At 36.9% G+C, this 13,061-nt stretch overlaps 1 protein-coding gene across 41 annotated transcripts in view; it reads left to right on the forward strand.

Annotated features, from left to right (window-relative positions):
• ST7L (suppression of tumorigenicity 7 like) overlaps positions 1-13,061 on the forward strand; it is a 102,863-nt gene that overhangs the window by 59,518 nt on the left and 30,284 nt on the right. For 20 of the 41 annotated variants that reach the window (XR_008669511.1, XM_055355059.2, XM_055355043.2 and 17 more), the window contains 2 exons: positions 5,248-5,398; positions 10,596-10,688. The exons of 6 other annotated variants lie outside the window; for them this stretch is intronic. Coding sequence is in view for 32 of the 35 variants with exons in the window: in XM_055355059.2 (XP_055211034.1) it covers positions 5,248-5,398; positions 10,596-10,688 (244 nt within the window). In the remaining 3 variants the exon portion in view is untranslated. Of the gene's footprint in view, positions 1-5,247; positions 5,399-5,705; positions 6,977-10,595; positions 10,689-13,061 lie in introns of those variants that run through there. 15 more of the 41 variants (XM_055355094.2, XM_019019480.4, XM_055355010.2 and 12 more) reach the window with 3 other exon arrangements.

Raw genomic sequence — 13,061 nt, forward strand, 5'->3', positions numbered from 1 at the left:
ATTTTTTTATTCTCCAAACATATTATTTTCTACTACTTAGCTCTGTTATGTTTCCATTTCTGTACACTGAGCATATACTTTACTAAGCAGAAAAAAAAAGACTGAAAAAAATCATCGGTCAGTTTTTAATCTTTTATATTCTTCTTAGAAAATTAAAGTCTGGGTAGCAGAGTTTTTTGTTTTTGTATTTGGTTTTAGTTTTCCCAGAGAGTTAAAATATATCTTTGGTAAAAACTAAAATATAAATATGAATTTGAAGACATTTCAGCTGTATTTATCAGATTAACTCAGTTAATAAGTTTTTTTTTTTTTTTTTGAGATGTAGTTTTGCTCTTGTCACCCAGGCTGGAGTGCAATGGCACGATCTCGGCTTACTGCAACCCCTGCCTCCCGGGTTCAAGCAATTCTCCTGCCTCAGCCTCCCAAGTAGCTGGGATTACAGGCACCCACCACCATGCCTGGCTAATTTTTTGTGTCTTTAGTAGAGATGGGGTTTTACCATGTTGGCCAGGCTGGTCTCGAATTCCTGACCTCAGGTGATCTGCCCGTCTCAGCCTCCCAAAGTGCTGGGATTACAGGTGTGAGCCACCGCACCTGGCCAATAAGTATTTTAATACTTGCTTTTAGTGTAATATGCTAGGCATGGTAGTAGAATTTTAAGGATATGGTTTTTATAGTGTAATAAGTTACAGCCTATGCTGGGTAGCGGAAATTCCTGAGTAGCAGTTTGTGAAGGAGATAAAATAAATAATCTTATAATTTATATACATTTTCCTTAAATTGAAATTTTTCTCTTATATTTTGGGGATCAACTTTTATTTTACTGTCTAATCAGGAATTGAAAAATTGCTTTTTTGTTTTTGTTTTTTGGTTTTTGGGTTTTTTTGAGACAGAGTCTCGCTCTGTCATCCAGGCTGGAGTGCAGTGGCGCGATCTCGGCTCACTGCAAACTCCGCCTCCCGGGCTCACGCCATTCTCCTGTCTCAGCCTCCCGAATAGCTGGGACTACAGGCGCCCGCCACCACGCCCAGCTAATTTTTTGTATTTTTAGTAGAGACGGGGTTTCACCGTGTTAGCCAAGATGGTCTGGATCTCCTAACCTCGTGATCCTCCCGCCTAGGCCTTCCAAAGTGCTGGGATTACAGGCGTGAACCACTGCGCCTGGCCCGAAAAATTGCTTTGTTTTAAAGTCAAATTGGAAAGGATATTTGCTGGTGGGTAGGACCACCAATAATAATAAATAACAAATAATTATTTTAAATAAAAAATAAGCTAGCATAAGGAAGATTTTTTTTTTTCTTTTTGAAACGGAGTCTTGCTCTGTTGCCAGGCTGGAGTGCAGTGGCACGATCTCGGCTCACTGCAACTGCCACCTCCCGGCTTCAAGCAGTTATCTGCCTCAGCCTCCCGAGTAGCTGGGATTACAGGTGGCCACCACGCCTGGCTAATTTTTGTATAGTTAGTAGAGACGGGGTTTCACCATCTTGGCCAGGCTGGTCTTGAACTCCTGACCTCGTGATCCACCTGCCTTGGCATCTCAAAGTACTGGGATTACAGGTGTAAGCCACTGTGCCCAACCAAGGAAGATTTTTAAAATGATTAAATAGAAAATATTTTTAATATAAAATCTTGTATAATTTCTTAATAAGTATGCCATGTGTGTTTACCACTTGAATTATCACTCAGATTATTAAACAGTAAAAATTTAGGTATATAGTTGCTGTTTAAAAAAGCATGTTTTTTTGCCAGGCGTGGTGGCTCATGCCTGTAATCCCAGCACTTTGGGAAGCCGAGGCTGGTGGATCACGAGGTCAGGAGTTCGAGACCAGCCTGGCCAACATAGTGAAACCCCGTTTCTACTAAAAATACAAAAATTAGCCTGGCATCATGGTGCATGCCTGTAGTCCCAGCTACTCGGGAGGCTGAGGCAGGAGAATCACTGGAACCTGGGAGGCAGAGGTTGTGGTGAGCCAAGATTGAGCCACTGCACTCCAGCCTGGACAACAGAGCAAGACACCATCTCAAAAATAAATAAATAAAAGTATTTTTAACACATCAAATTGATATTTTTTGTAATATAAGTTTTACTTAATAATTGTTAACTGAATATCTTTGCTTACATTTGCTAAATGGTTACGAATATACTAAATACTTAACATGTTGGGGTTTAAGGCTTCGGAGTTCTAAAATTCACTGAAAATGATTTGGGATATTTTGTCTCTTGTCTGTGAAATGAAACAGAATTTTAATAGAAAGAACCTGGTTTAAATATTATGCAGTTTTCTTCTGAAAACTCAGTATTCTTTTTATTATGACAATTCCACTGTGATTGCCACATTTTCTTTGCTTCCTACTGAAGAAGCTCTTAGTGCGCTTGCAAAGAACATAAGGAGTCATGTCAGAGGTCAGCTATTTGAGTCCATTTTCCCACAGCCGCCTGGTGCGAGTGATCTTTTACTGTGTTTTAAAAAAATGGGCAAGGATTAGAGGGGATTAGAAAGAATATTACCCTCCTGAATATAGGCCCAAAGCACTAAGGGGAGAGAACCCAACCAGGCATCAAATGGGCTTTGCTTGACCAGGACACAACCTCTGCTGCATTCCTTTAAGAAACTGAATGGGAAATGTTAAGTCCCCAAACTGGATTAGTAAATAATCTCATAGTTTGTGACATCTGCTAAAATAAATTGATGAGCAGACTATATTCTTACACTTTGAGAACAGAGCCAAAGACATCAAGAGTAAGAGTAATTAAAGATGGGCATTAAACTTAGTAATTGTTGGAAAGGTACATTTCATAAATCAAAAAATTATTTTAGATATAATATGAGGAGTACATGTATACTGATTAAATAAATTAAGGCTTAAATTTTGAAACCACTACAGCTTTTTGTTTTTAAGAGTCTTCCTAGAGTCTTATTGCTTGTAGCAGTTTTACAAAGTGTTTCACAAATTCAGCTCTTTAATTTCTGTTGTCCCGTTAGTTTGTATAACAACCTGAGGAACTAGAATTTGAAATCTGAGAATGTATCTTTTGAGACACCTCTGGAATGTTTCTCTTTTTATATTTTATAAGAGAAGTTAACATAATTTGTATCTTATGACACATAATTTGATATCAAATTGTTTGGAACCAAAGAGGTAATTTCAAACCTATTCTAGAAGGGCAAGTGCATTCTGGTCTCAGTCTTTGGAGATAGTATTTAGCTAACTAAATAAGTTTTTAAAGGTTTTAAGTTGACTAATAGTAAAGATGCTGTACAAATAGTTAACTTTGTATCTTTCTACATATAACAAGTACATTTGATTGCTATAGTAACTGTGATTACACTGCTTTTGTTATAAATGATAATATTAGTACAAGTATTTTCATTAGGAGTTTAAGATAAAATTTAGGTTCATATCTGAAGAAGAATTGAGAGAAAACTATAACTTCTTTAACAGGCACATTAAATGTATCCTGCAGTATGCGCTCTGGTTCAGTGCCTTTATTCAAGATGGCCATGTGCTTTGTTTATGTCCTCCTGCTGTTCTCCTCACTCCCCAGTCCACTCATCCACATTCTACCTATCTGTAAATATCAAGTCAAATCCCATCAAGTGGTTTATTTCTAGCCTCTAAATCATAATACTTCCTAAACATAGAGTTATCATATGACTCAGCAGTTCTACTCCATGGTACTTACTCAAGAGAAACAAAAACATATGTTCACTCTGAAACTTATACACAAGTGTTTATAACAACATTATTCATAATAGCCAAAAGCTAAAAACAACCAAATATCTGTCAGTTGATGAATGGATAAACAAAACATATATACCATACATACGTACAATGCAGTATTATTCAGCCATAAGAAGAAATGAGGCACAAGTACCATGCATGCTACAAACTGGGTGAACCTTGAAAACATTATGCTAAGTGAAAGAAACCAGTCACAAAATGATTCCATTTGTATGAAATATCCAGAATAGGCAAATCTATAGAGATATAAGATAGGTTAGTAGTTGCTTAAGGGGGTTAGGGGAGTAGGGGAGAAGTGAGTTGTAACTAAAGGGTACAGGATTTTCTTTTGAAGTGATGAAAATGTTCTAAAACTGACTTTGGCAATAGTTGCACATACCTCTGAATATATTAAAAATCCTCGAATTGTATACTTTAATGGGTGAATTCTAAGGTATGTGAATTATATCTCAATAAAGGCTGTTATTTAAAAACTAAATTAAAAAAATTAATACCTCTATCTGTATTCCTATGTATTGCACCTTTTTTTTTCTTTTGTTTGTGTTTTTTTTTTTTTTTTTGAGACAGAGTCTCGCTCTGTCGCCAGGCTGGAGTGCAGTGGCGCAATCTCGGCTCACTGCAACTTCCGCCTCCCGGGTTCAAGTGATTTTGCTGCCTCAGCCTCTTGAGTAGCTGGCACTACAGGCATGCACCACCAGGCCCAGCTGATTTTTGTATTTTTAGTAGAGATGGGGTTTTACCATGTTGGTCAGGATGATCTCAATCTCCTGACCTCACGATTTCGGCCTCTCAAAGTGTTGGGATTACAGGTGTGAGCCAGCGCACTCGGCCTTGTACATTGTTTATACCTCTAATAAAGTACTCACTGTAGTCTTGTTATAATTATTCACTTAAGAAATCTGTCTTTTCCATTGCATTATGTAGCTCCACAGAACAGGCAAAGCGTTCTTTGGTATTCCCTAACAACCACAGTGCTTTGAACTTAGTAAATATGAATTTAATTGAACTTTTCCACAATTAAGTTCTTTCACCTATAAAATGTAAGAGAAAAAAGAATTGCACAAATATTGTTCCAAAATTGGATTTCATAATTTTTATATTTAATTCTTCCTTTCAGTAGGAAATGGCTTAATTAAAAATTTAAAATAAATGAATTTTAAAAATAAAAAGTGTGTAATTTTTACATTTAGCTCCTTTTTGGAAAAATAAATATCTATTCTCACATCTTCTCAGCTCGAGTTTCCATTTTGTATTTAGCCAGGCCACACGTATGCCATTTATCACCTTATTTTTACCTATAGAAATATTCTGGTTTTCATAATTTGCGTATATAAGCATTTTATACACGTTATCAGTATCTTCATGTCATTTCACTTCGTTTTTTAAAAATCAGTTTAACTTTCTAACACTTTGAATCTACATTTTTGTGGGTGTTTGAATTTACGCAATTTAATTTTTCTTTTTTCTGTTGTGTGTATATGTGTCTGTGTGTTACTCTTTCAGTATTTATTAGAGATGAAAAGTTTAATTTTACCTCCAGAACACATTCTGAAACGGGGTGATAGTGAAGCAGTTGCCTATGCTTTCTTTCATCTTCAGCACTGGAAACGAATAGAAGGTGCTCTTAATCTGTTACAGTGTACATGGGAAGGCAGTAAGTATTCTTTTCCAAAAGTAACACTAATCTCTGTAACTATTCATTGAATTCATAGGCAGTCTTTTTAAATGAGATTGTCTGGGTTTCCATAAGGATTTGTCGTTCAGATTGGTTTCAAATGGAAATTAGTGATGAGATATTTGGTTTATTGGTAGAAATGCATAATGTTATATTGATCCCACAAAAGCAGAATGAGAAATTGTTATGGTATTCTGCCATATGTTAATTTAAGTTACATATTTGTAAGGAAAGAAAATGAAAACTTGGCCCTTTGACTTACAACTTTTTTTGTTTTTTTTTTGAGACGGAGTCTCACTCTGTCCCCCAGGCTGGAGTGCAGTGGCGCAATCTCTGCTCACCACAAGCTCCGACTCCTGAGTTCACACCGTTCTCCTGCCTCAGCCTCCCAAGTAGCTGGGACTACAGGCGCCTGCCACCATGCCCAGCTAATTTTTTGTATATTTAGTAGAGACGGGGTTTCATCGTGTTAGCCAGGATGGTCTCGATCTCCTGATCTCGTGATCTGCCCACCTCGGCCTCCCAAAGTGCTGGGATTACGGGCGTGAGCCACCGCACCTGGCCTGACTTACAACTTTTTTAATGTGGTTGAGCTATTCTAATATTTTAAAAATTGGTCTCTTTTTGTTTTGTTTTGTTTTCCGATGTATACAATATGAAACTATTTTCTTCATAACTAATATCAACCTATTCTTTATTGTAAAATATATACAACATAAAATTTAGTTTTAACAGTTTTAAGTATATAGTTCAGTGGCATTATGTACATTCATAGTGTTGTACGAACATCACCATCATCCATCTACAGAACTTTTTCATTATCCCAAACTGAAATTCTATACCCATTAAATAATAACTCCCTAGTCTTGCCTCCCTCTAGCCCTTGGCAGCCACCATTCTACTTTGTCTCTATGAGTTTGACTACTCTAGGTACCTCATATAAGTGGAATTACATAATTTTTGTTCTGTTTTGTCTGGCCTTTTTCACTTAGTATAATATCTTCGAAATTCATTTATATTGGTAATATGCATCAGAATTTCATTTTTAAGCCTGAATAATTCATTGTATGTATATATCACATTTTTTTTATCCATTCATCTGTTAATGAACAGATACCCATTTAACTTGGGTTGTTTTTACCTTTTGGCTATTGTGAATAATGCTGCTACAAATATTGGTGTACAAATATCTATTTGAGTTCCTGCTTTCAGTTCTTTTGGGTATATGCCCAGAAAGGGAATTGCTGGATCATAAAATTCTATGTTTAATTTTTTAAGGAAGCTCAGTAGTGTTTTTTTCCATAGCAGCTGCACCATTTTACATTCCCACCAGCAAGGCACAAAAGTTCCAATTTCTTCACATCCTTGCCAACACTTGTTATTTTCTGGGATTTTTCTTTATTTAAATAATAGCCATCCTAATGGATGTGAAGTGGAATCTCATTGTGGTGGTGTTTTGCATTTCTCTGATGATTAGTGATGTTGAACATCTTTTCATGTGTTTATTGGCCATTTACATATCTTCTTTGGAGAATAAATTGGACTGTTTTAAACTAACTACCCGATCTCTTTAATTGTTGCTTCTTATAACCACCAAGAAAGTAAAGAAGCTTAATTAAAACATTTTACCAATAGGATTCACATAATTCTTTTGAAAAGTACACCACAGCTATCAGTAAAAATTCAAAAATAAATTCAATGCTTATTCACTAAAATTGATTAACCCCCCTCCGTTCCCAAACTACTCTGAGGCACCTTGGATATTGCAGCAATTCACAAGAGTGCTGTAGAACATTTTTAATTTTCAGTGGAAACACAATACAATATTCAAGGCTAGGTACAGTGGCTCATGCCTGTAATTTCAGCACTTTGGGAGGCTGAGGCCTCCCAAAAGGTCAAGGCTTTAGTGAGCCGAGATGGCACTACTATATTCCAGCTTGGGTGACAGAGTGAGACCTTGTCTCAAAAATAATAATAAGAATAATTCAACATCTGTCAGATATCACTTAAACTATTAGCTCCAGACAGTTCACAGTTTCAACATTAGATCATTCTCCATTCCTTTCAATATCATTATATCTTTGCAAAGCTGGGGTTTTGTTAGTTGCTGTGATTAAAAGAAGTACCACACAAAAATCAATGTGATATAGGAAATGAGAATGGTAGTGTCCAATGTGATTCCAAGTTTTGAGAAGTTGTGCAGTGTCTAATAGGCTCATACCTATATCTCATTAGTAAGAAATTATGGTCATTTAAAAATGAAATAAGAAAATTGATTTATTGATTCTTTTCTTTAAATTCATTTTTTTCCAAATTGCTGCTAAATTATCAGAACATAAATTTTTTAAGTTGTTTGGACTCAGTATTAACAAGTGAAATTATCTTGAACCAATTTTGGAACCTCTGCATTAACCATTTGCTAAAGGCCAGACACTGTGGCTTGACAATGACAATATAAATAAAATTGATGAGCCAAGTGTTGTGACTCACACCTGTAGTTCCAGCCACTAGGGAGGCTGAGGAGGGAGGATCACTTGAAGCCAGAAATTTGAGACCAACCTGGGCAACATAGCAAGATTCTCTCTAATATATGTGTGTGTGTGTGTGTGTGTGTGTGTGTGTGTGTGTTTAAAGAAAAGATTGATAAAACTGGGATTATGTGCTTGAGAAACCAAATGTCTTTGAGTAATTCAACTTACTTTTACTTTTTCTCCAGTAGTCCATAAGCTCCTCAAAAGCAGATATTCTTTTTTTGTTTTGTTTTATTTTGTTTTTTAAGTCTATACTCAATGAATATCTTTTCTTTTTTTCAAAAGCAGATATTCTGTCTCATTCATTTTGTGCATGTCTTCACTGCCTGACATTCTGCTTGGCAAATAGGTTTTCAATACGTGTATGATTTTATTTTCTTTTATTACTTTTTATGTAGTGATGAGGTCTTGCTGTGTTGCCCAGGCTGGTCTTGAACTCCAGGCCTCAGGCAATCCTTCCACCTTGGCCTCCCAAAGGAGCTGAGATTACAGGCATGAGCCATCATGCCCAACCACCTATGATTTATACTGTATTTCATGAATCATGATCAATGATTTATTAGTGTTATCACTAATTTACTCTATGACTTTGGACAAATAACTGCTTCTTATTGTGGTAAAATAAAGTCTAGGCTGGGCATGGTGGTTCACGCCTGTAATCCCAGAACTTTGGGAGGCTGAGGCGGGCGGATCACCTGGGGTTGGGAGTTCGAAACCAGCCTGACCAACATGGAGAAACCCCGTCTCTACTAAAAATACAAAATTAGCCAGGCGTGGTGGCGCATGCCTGTAATCCCAGCTACTTGGGAGGCTGAGGCAGGAGAATCACTTGAACCTGGGAGGCGGAGATTGTGGCGAGCCGAGATCGCACCATTGTACTCCAGCCTGGGCAACAAGAGCAAAACTCTGTCTCAATAAATAAATAAATGAATAAATAAATAAAGTCTAAATTGCGACAAAAGTTTATAGAGCCAAACACGAAAGGAAAAACAAAAACCTTATCGCAATTTTGATGACAATGGCAGGCCCTTAAATAATGTTGTTTCATTCAACATTATTTCACTATAATGTTGATGAGGGGGAAAAAAAAACAGATTTCCAGCCAGGGCCATTGTCTTTGTGAAGTTTGCAAGATATTCCCATGCCTTTGTGGGTTTCCCCTTACATCCCAAAGATGTGCACATTAGGTTAATTGGTGTATCTAAATTGTCTCAGTATGAGTGAGTGTGGGAGTGTGTGTGAGTGGTATACTGGAATGGTGTCCTGTCCAGGGTGGGTTCCTGCCTTGCACCCTGAGCTGCCAGGATAGGCTCTGGCCGTGCTTGACCCTGAACTAAAATAATTGGGTAAATAATGATCCTGTTTTTATGAATCTTTCTTAAACGTATGTATAGCTCACATTTATTTCAATGTTTAATATAAGAAGTGTTTTGGATCTTTATTTAGAAGTTTGGTGATGTTTTGTGACCAAGGAACTTAACTCTTGTTTATATCAGTTAGCCTATGGTAAAATTGGTTTTATTATATGACATTTCATTTAAAGTCACAGTTTCCAAGAACCTATTGACAACGTTAAAGATTCATGTACTTAGCTAATGGAATAGATCAATAAAGATTTCTTCTTTAATAAATCCACAGGAGTTGGTGATAATCTAGATCGGGGTGGACAAACTTTTCCTGCAAGGGGCTAAATAGTAAATATTTTAGATTTTGTGGGCCATACAGTTTTTTTCACAGCTACTCGATTCTTGTAACATGAAAACAGCCTTAGCCAATATGTAAATGAATGGCATAACTATGTTCCAATAAAGTTTTATTTATAAAATCATAGTGGGCCAGACCTGGCCAAAGGGCCATACTTTGGTGACCCCTGATCTAGATTAAGATCTGCTCATAGGCCGGGCACGGTGGCTCACACCTGTAATCCCAGCACTTTGGGAGGCCGAGGTGGGTGGATCACAAGGTCAGGAGATGGAGACCATCCTGGCTAACACGGTGAAACCCCGCCTCTACTAAAAATACAAAAAATTAGCCAGGTGTGGTGGCGGGCACCTGTAGTCCCAGCTACTCGGGAGGCTGAGGCAGGAGAATGGCGTGAACCCAGGAGGCAGAGCTTGTAGTGAGCCAAGATCACGCCACTGCACTCCAGCCTGGGCAACAGAGCAAGACTCTGTCTCCAAAAAAAAAAAAAAAAAAAAAGATCTGCTCATAGAAAGCTTTGGTGAAACTCACATGTGAAGTTAGGAGCCATTGAAAACTATTTTAGGTTGCCAATAGTAATGGCCACAACAGTTATATACATCCCAGTTATATGAAGATTTCTGTAAGGGGCAGAATTATCAATTCTGCTTTGGAATTATCAATTGTGTTTGTAATGAGGAGACTGAAGCAAAGAAGGACCCAGCCAGTCTCATCTATCACTCCCTATAGTTTTACTCCAGCCAGACTAGACCATTCACTATTATCTAAATAAATCTTATCCTTCCCCTTATTTATTCTTTTGCTTACTTTGTTTCTCGTATCTAAATGTCTCACTAAAAAAAGAAAATAAAATAGTATGTGAAATTTCTATATAAATTTGTCTCCAAATATAGGATGGTAAATGAGACAGAATTGAGTATCAACACATGCTTTTTTTTCCTCAGCTTTTAGAATGATTCCATACCCGTTAGAGAAAGGGCATCTATTTTACCCTTATCCCAGCTGCACAGAGATGGCTGATAGAGAGCTATTACCTAGTAAGTAAATATTTTAGTTTTCTTAAACTTAAAAGTAGTAAGTTTAGATTGTTTGTCATAGTATTCTCCATTTTAAAAGTGCCTTTGGTTTAAATTCAGGACACTGTTTAAATACTATTTTAGCCACTTCTGGGATGTAGTTGTATAATTCAATTTATTTCCTAATAATTATTGAGCAAAACTCTGTGCTAGATGCAACAAAGGACACCAAGATTAAAGATATTAACAAGAACTGTCATCTTATAAACTTTTAGAAAAGAAATAATGCCAGTCCTTCACAAACTCAGAAAATAAATGAGGAAGGAATACTCCCCAAATCATTTGATGAGAGCAGTATTTTCCTGATACCAAACCAAAGATATGATATAAAAATACTATAAAATAACAGCCCTTATGAATATAGACACAAACATCTTCAACAAAATATTAGGAAACTGAATCCAGCAACATGTAGAAAGGCTTATATACCATGACCAAGTGGGATTTACATCACAAATGCAAGTTTGGTTTAACATCTGAAAATGTAATGTACCATAGTTAATAGAATAAAGCACAGTAGATGCAGAAAAAGCATTCAACAAAATCTGGCTCTCATTCAAGATAAAAAGAAAAAATCTCAGTAAACTACAAATTGAAGGGTACTTCCTCAACCTGATTTAAAAAAAAATCCCTGAAAAACCCACAATTAACATTATACTTAATGGAGAAAGACTGAATGCTTTCCCCCCTAAGATCGGGAATAAGACAAGGATATCTGTTGTCACCACTTCTATTTAATATTGTACTAGAGGTTCTAGCTGGTGTTACCAGGCAAGAAAAAGCAATAAGAGGCACTCGTTATTGGCAAGGAGGAAGTAAAACTCTCTTTATTCAAAGGTGACATGATCTTCTATGTAGGAAATCCTAAGAAATCCATAAAAATACTCTTAGAACTAATAAATGAGTTCAACAGGGTTGTAGAATATAAGATCAATACACTAAAATTAATTATATATCTATATACTAGTAATGAACAATCTGAAAATTGAATTTAGAAAACAATAGCAATCATAGTAGCAACAAAAACTACTTAGGAATAAATTTAACGAAAGAAATTTTAAGACACGTACACTAAAATATTGCTGAGAGAAATTAAAGAAAAACTAAATAAATGGAGAGACATTCCATGTTGATGGATTGGAAGACCCAATTTTATTTACTTATTTATTTATTTGAGACCAATTCTCACTCTCGCCCAGGCTGGAGTGCAGTGGCGCGATCTCAGCTCACTACAACCTCCGCCTCCTGGGTTCAGGCGATTCTTGTGCCTCAGCCTCCTGAGTAGCTGAGATTACAGGTGCATGCCACCATGCCCGGCTAATTTTTGTATTTTTGGTAGAAACAGGGTTTCGCCATGTTGCCCAGGCTGGTTGCAAACTCCTGGGGTCAAGCAATCCACCTGCCTCAGCCTCCTAAAGTGCTGGGCCTACAGGCATGAACCACCATGGCTGGCCCCAATATTATTTAGATGACGATTCTCTCCAAATTGATCTATAGATTCAATACAATCGCTATCAAAATCCCAGGAGGGATTTTGCACACACACACACACACACACACACACAAAGTAACAAGCTTATTCTAAAATGTATATGGAAAGGCAAAGGACCCAAACAATCTTTATGAAGAAGAACGAATTGAAAAAGAGCAGTCAAAGAACTAGAAGGAGAACTGGAAATATGTAGGATTATGATTGCTGATACTGTTTCAGTCTAGTTCCTGCCTTTAGGAAGCCAGACGTCTCAAAAGAACAGTCTACACTTTGTGTCTCAGCTGCCTTATCATCTGTTCTTTTCTCTGTAAACTAGTAAATTTCTGTTTAACTTCTCTTTTTATGATTTAGCTGAGAAGCAACCATGCCGAAGGCTATAAACGCTAGGACCATGTTTTCTTATGTGATATAAACCTGTGCTACAGTTTTTACAATACTGAGCCATTAAAACTGAAGTCTAGGAAGGAAAATTGCAGGTTTACAACTATCAAACTTAACTAGTTGATAAGTTTAAACTGATAAATGAAAATTTAGGAGAGATTATGGCAAATTGAGTATGCTGGTGTTTTTCTCCTAATGTTTTGTATTTTCCTTTATCTGCTAAGTGATCTTTTCCTACTCTGAATTCTTGAAGTGCTTTGTGTACTTCTTAATCTCCCCTTTTAGATTGTAAACTCCTTGAAGGCCAGGATTCTCTTCTTTTTTTGTTTTTTGAGATGGAGTTTCCGTCCTTGTTGCCCTGACTGGAGTGCAATGCTCTGATCTCGGCTCACTGCAACCTCTGCTTCCCAGGTTCAAGTGATTCTCCTGCCTCAACCTCCAGAGTAGCTGGGATTACAGGC

The sequence above is a fragment of the Gorilla gorilla genome, chromosome 1 (assembly GCF_029281585.2).
Source record: "Gorilla gorilla gorilla isolate KB3781 chromosome 1, NHGRI_mGorGor1-v2.1_pri, whole genome shotgun sequence".
Lineage (NCBI taxonomy): Eukaryota > Metazoa > Chordata > Mammalia > Primates > Hominidae > Gorilla > Gorilla gorilla.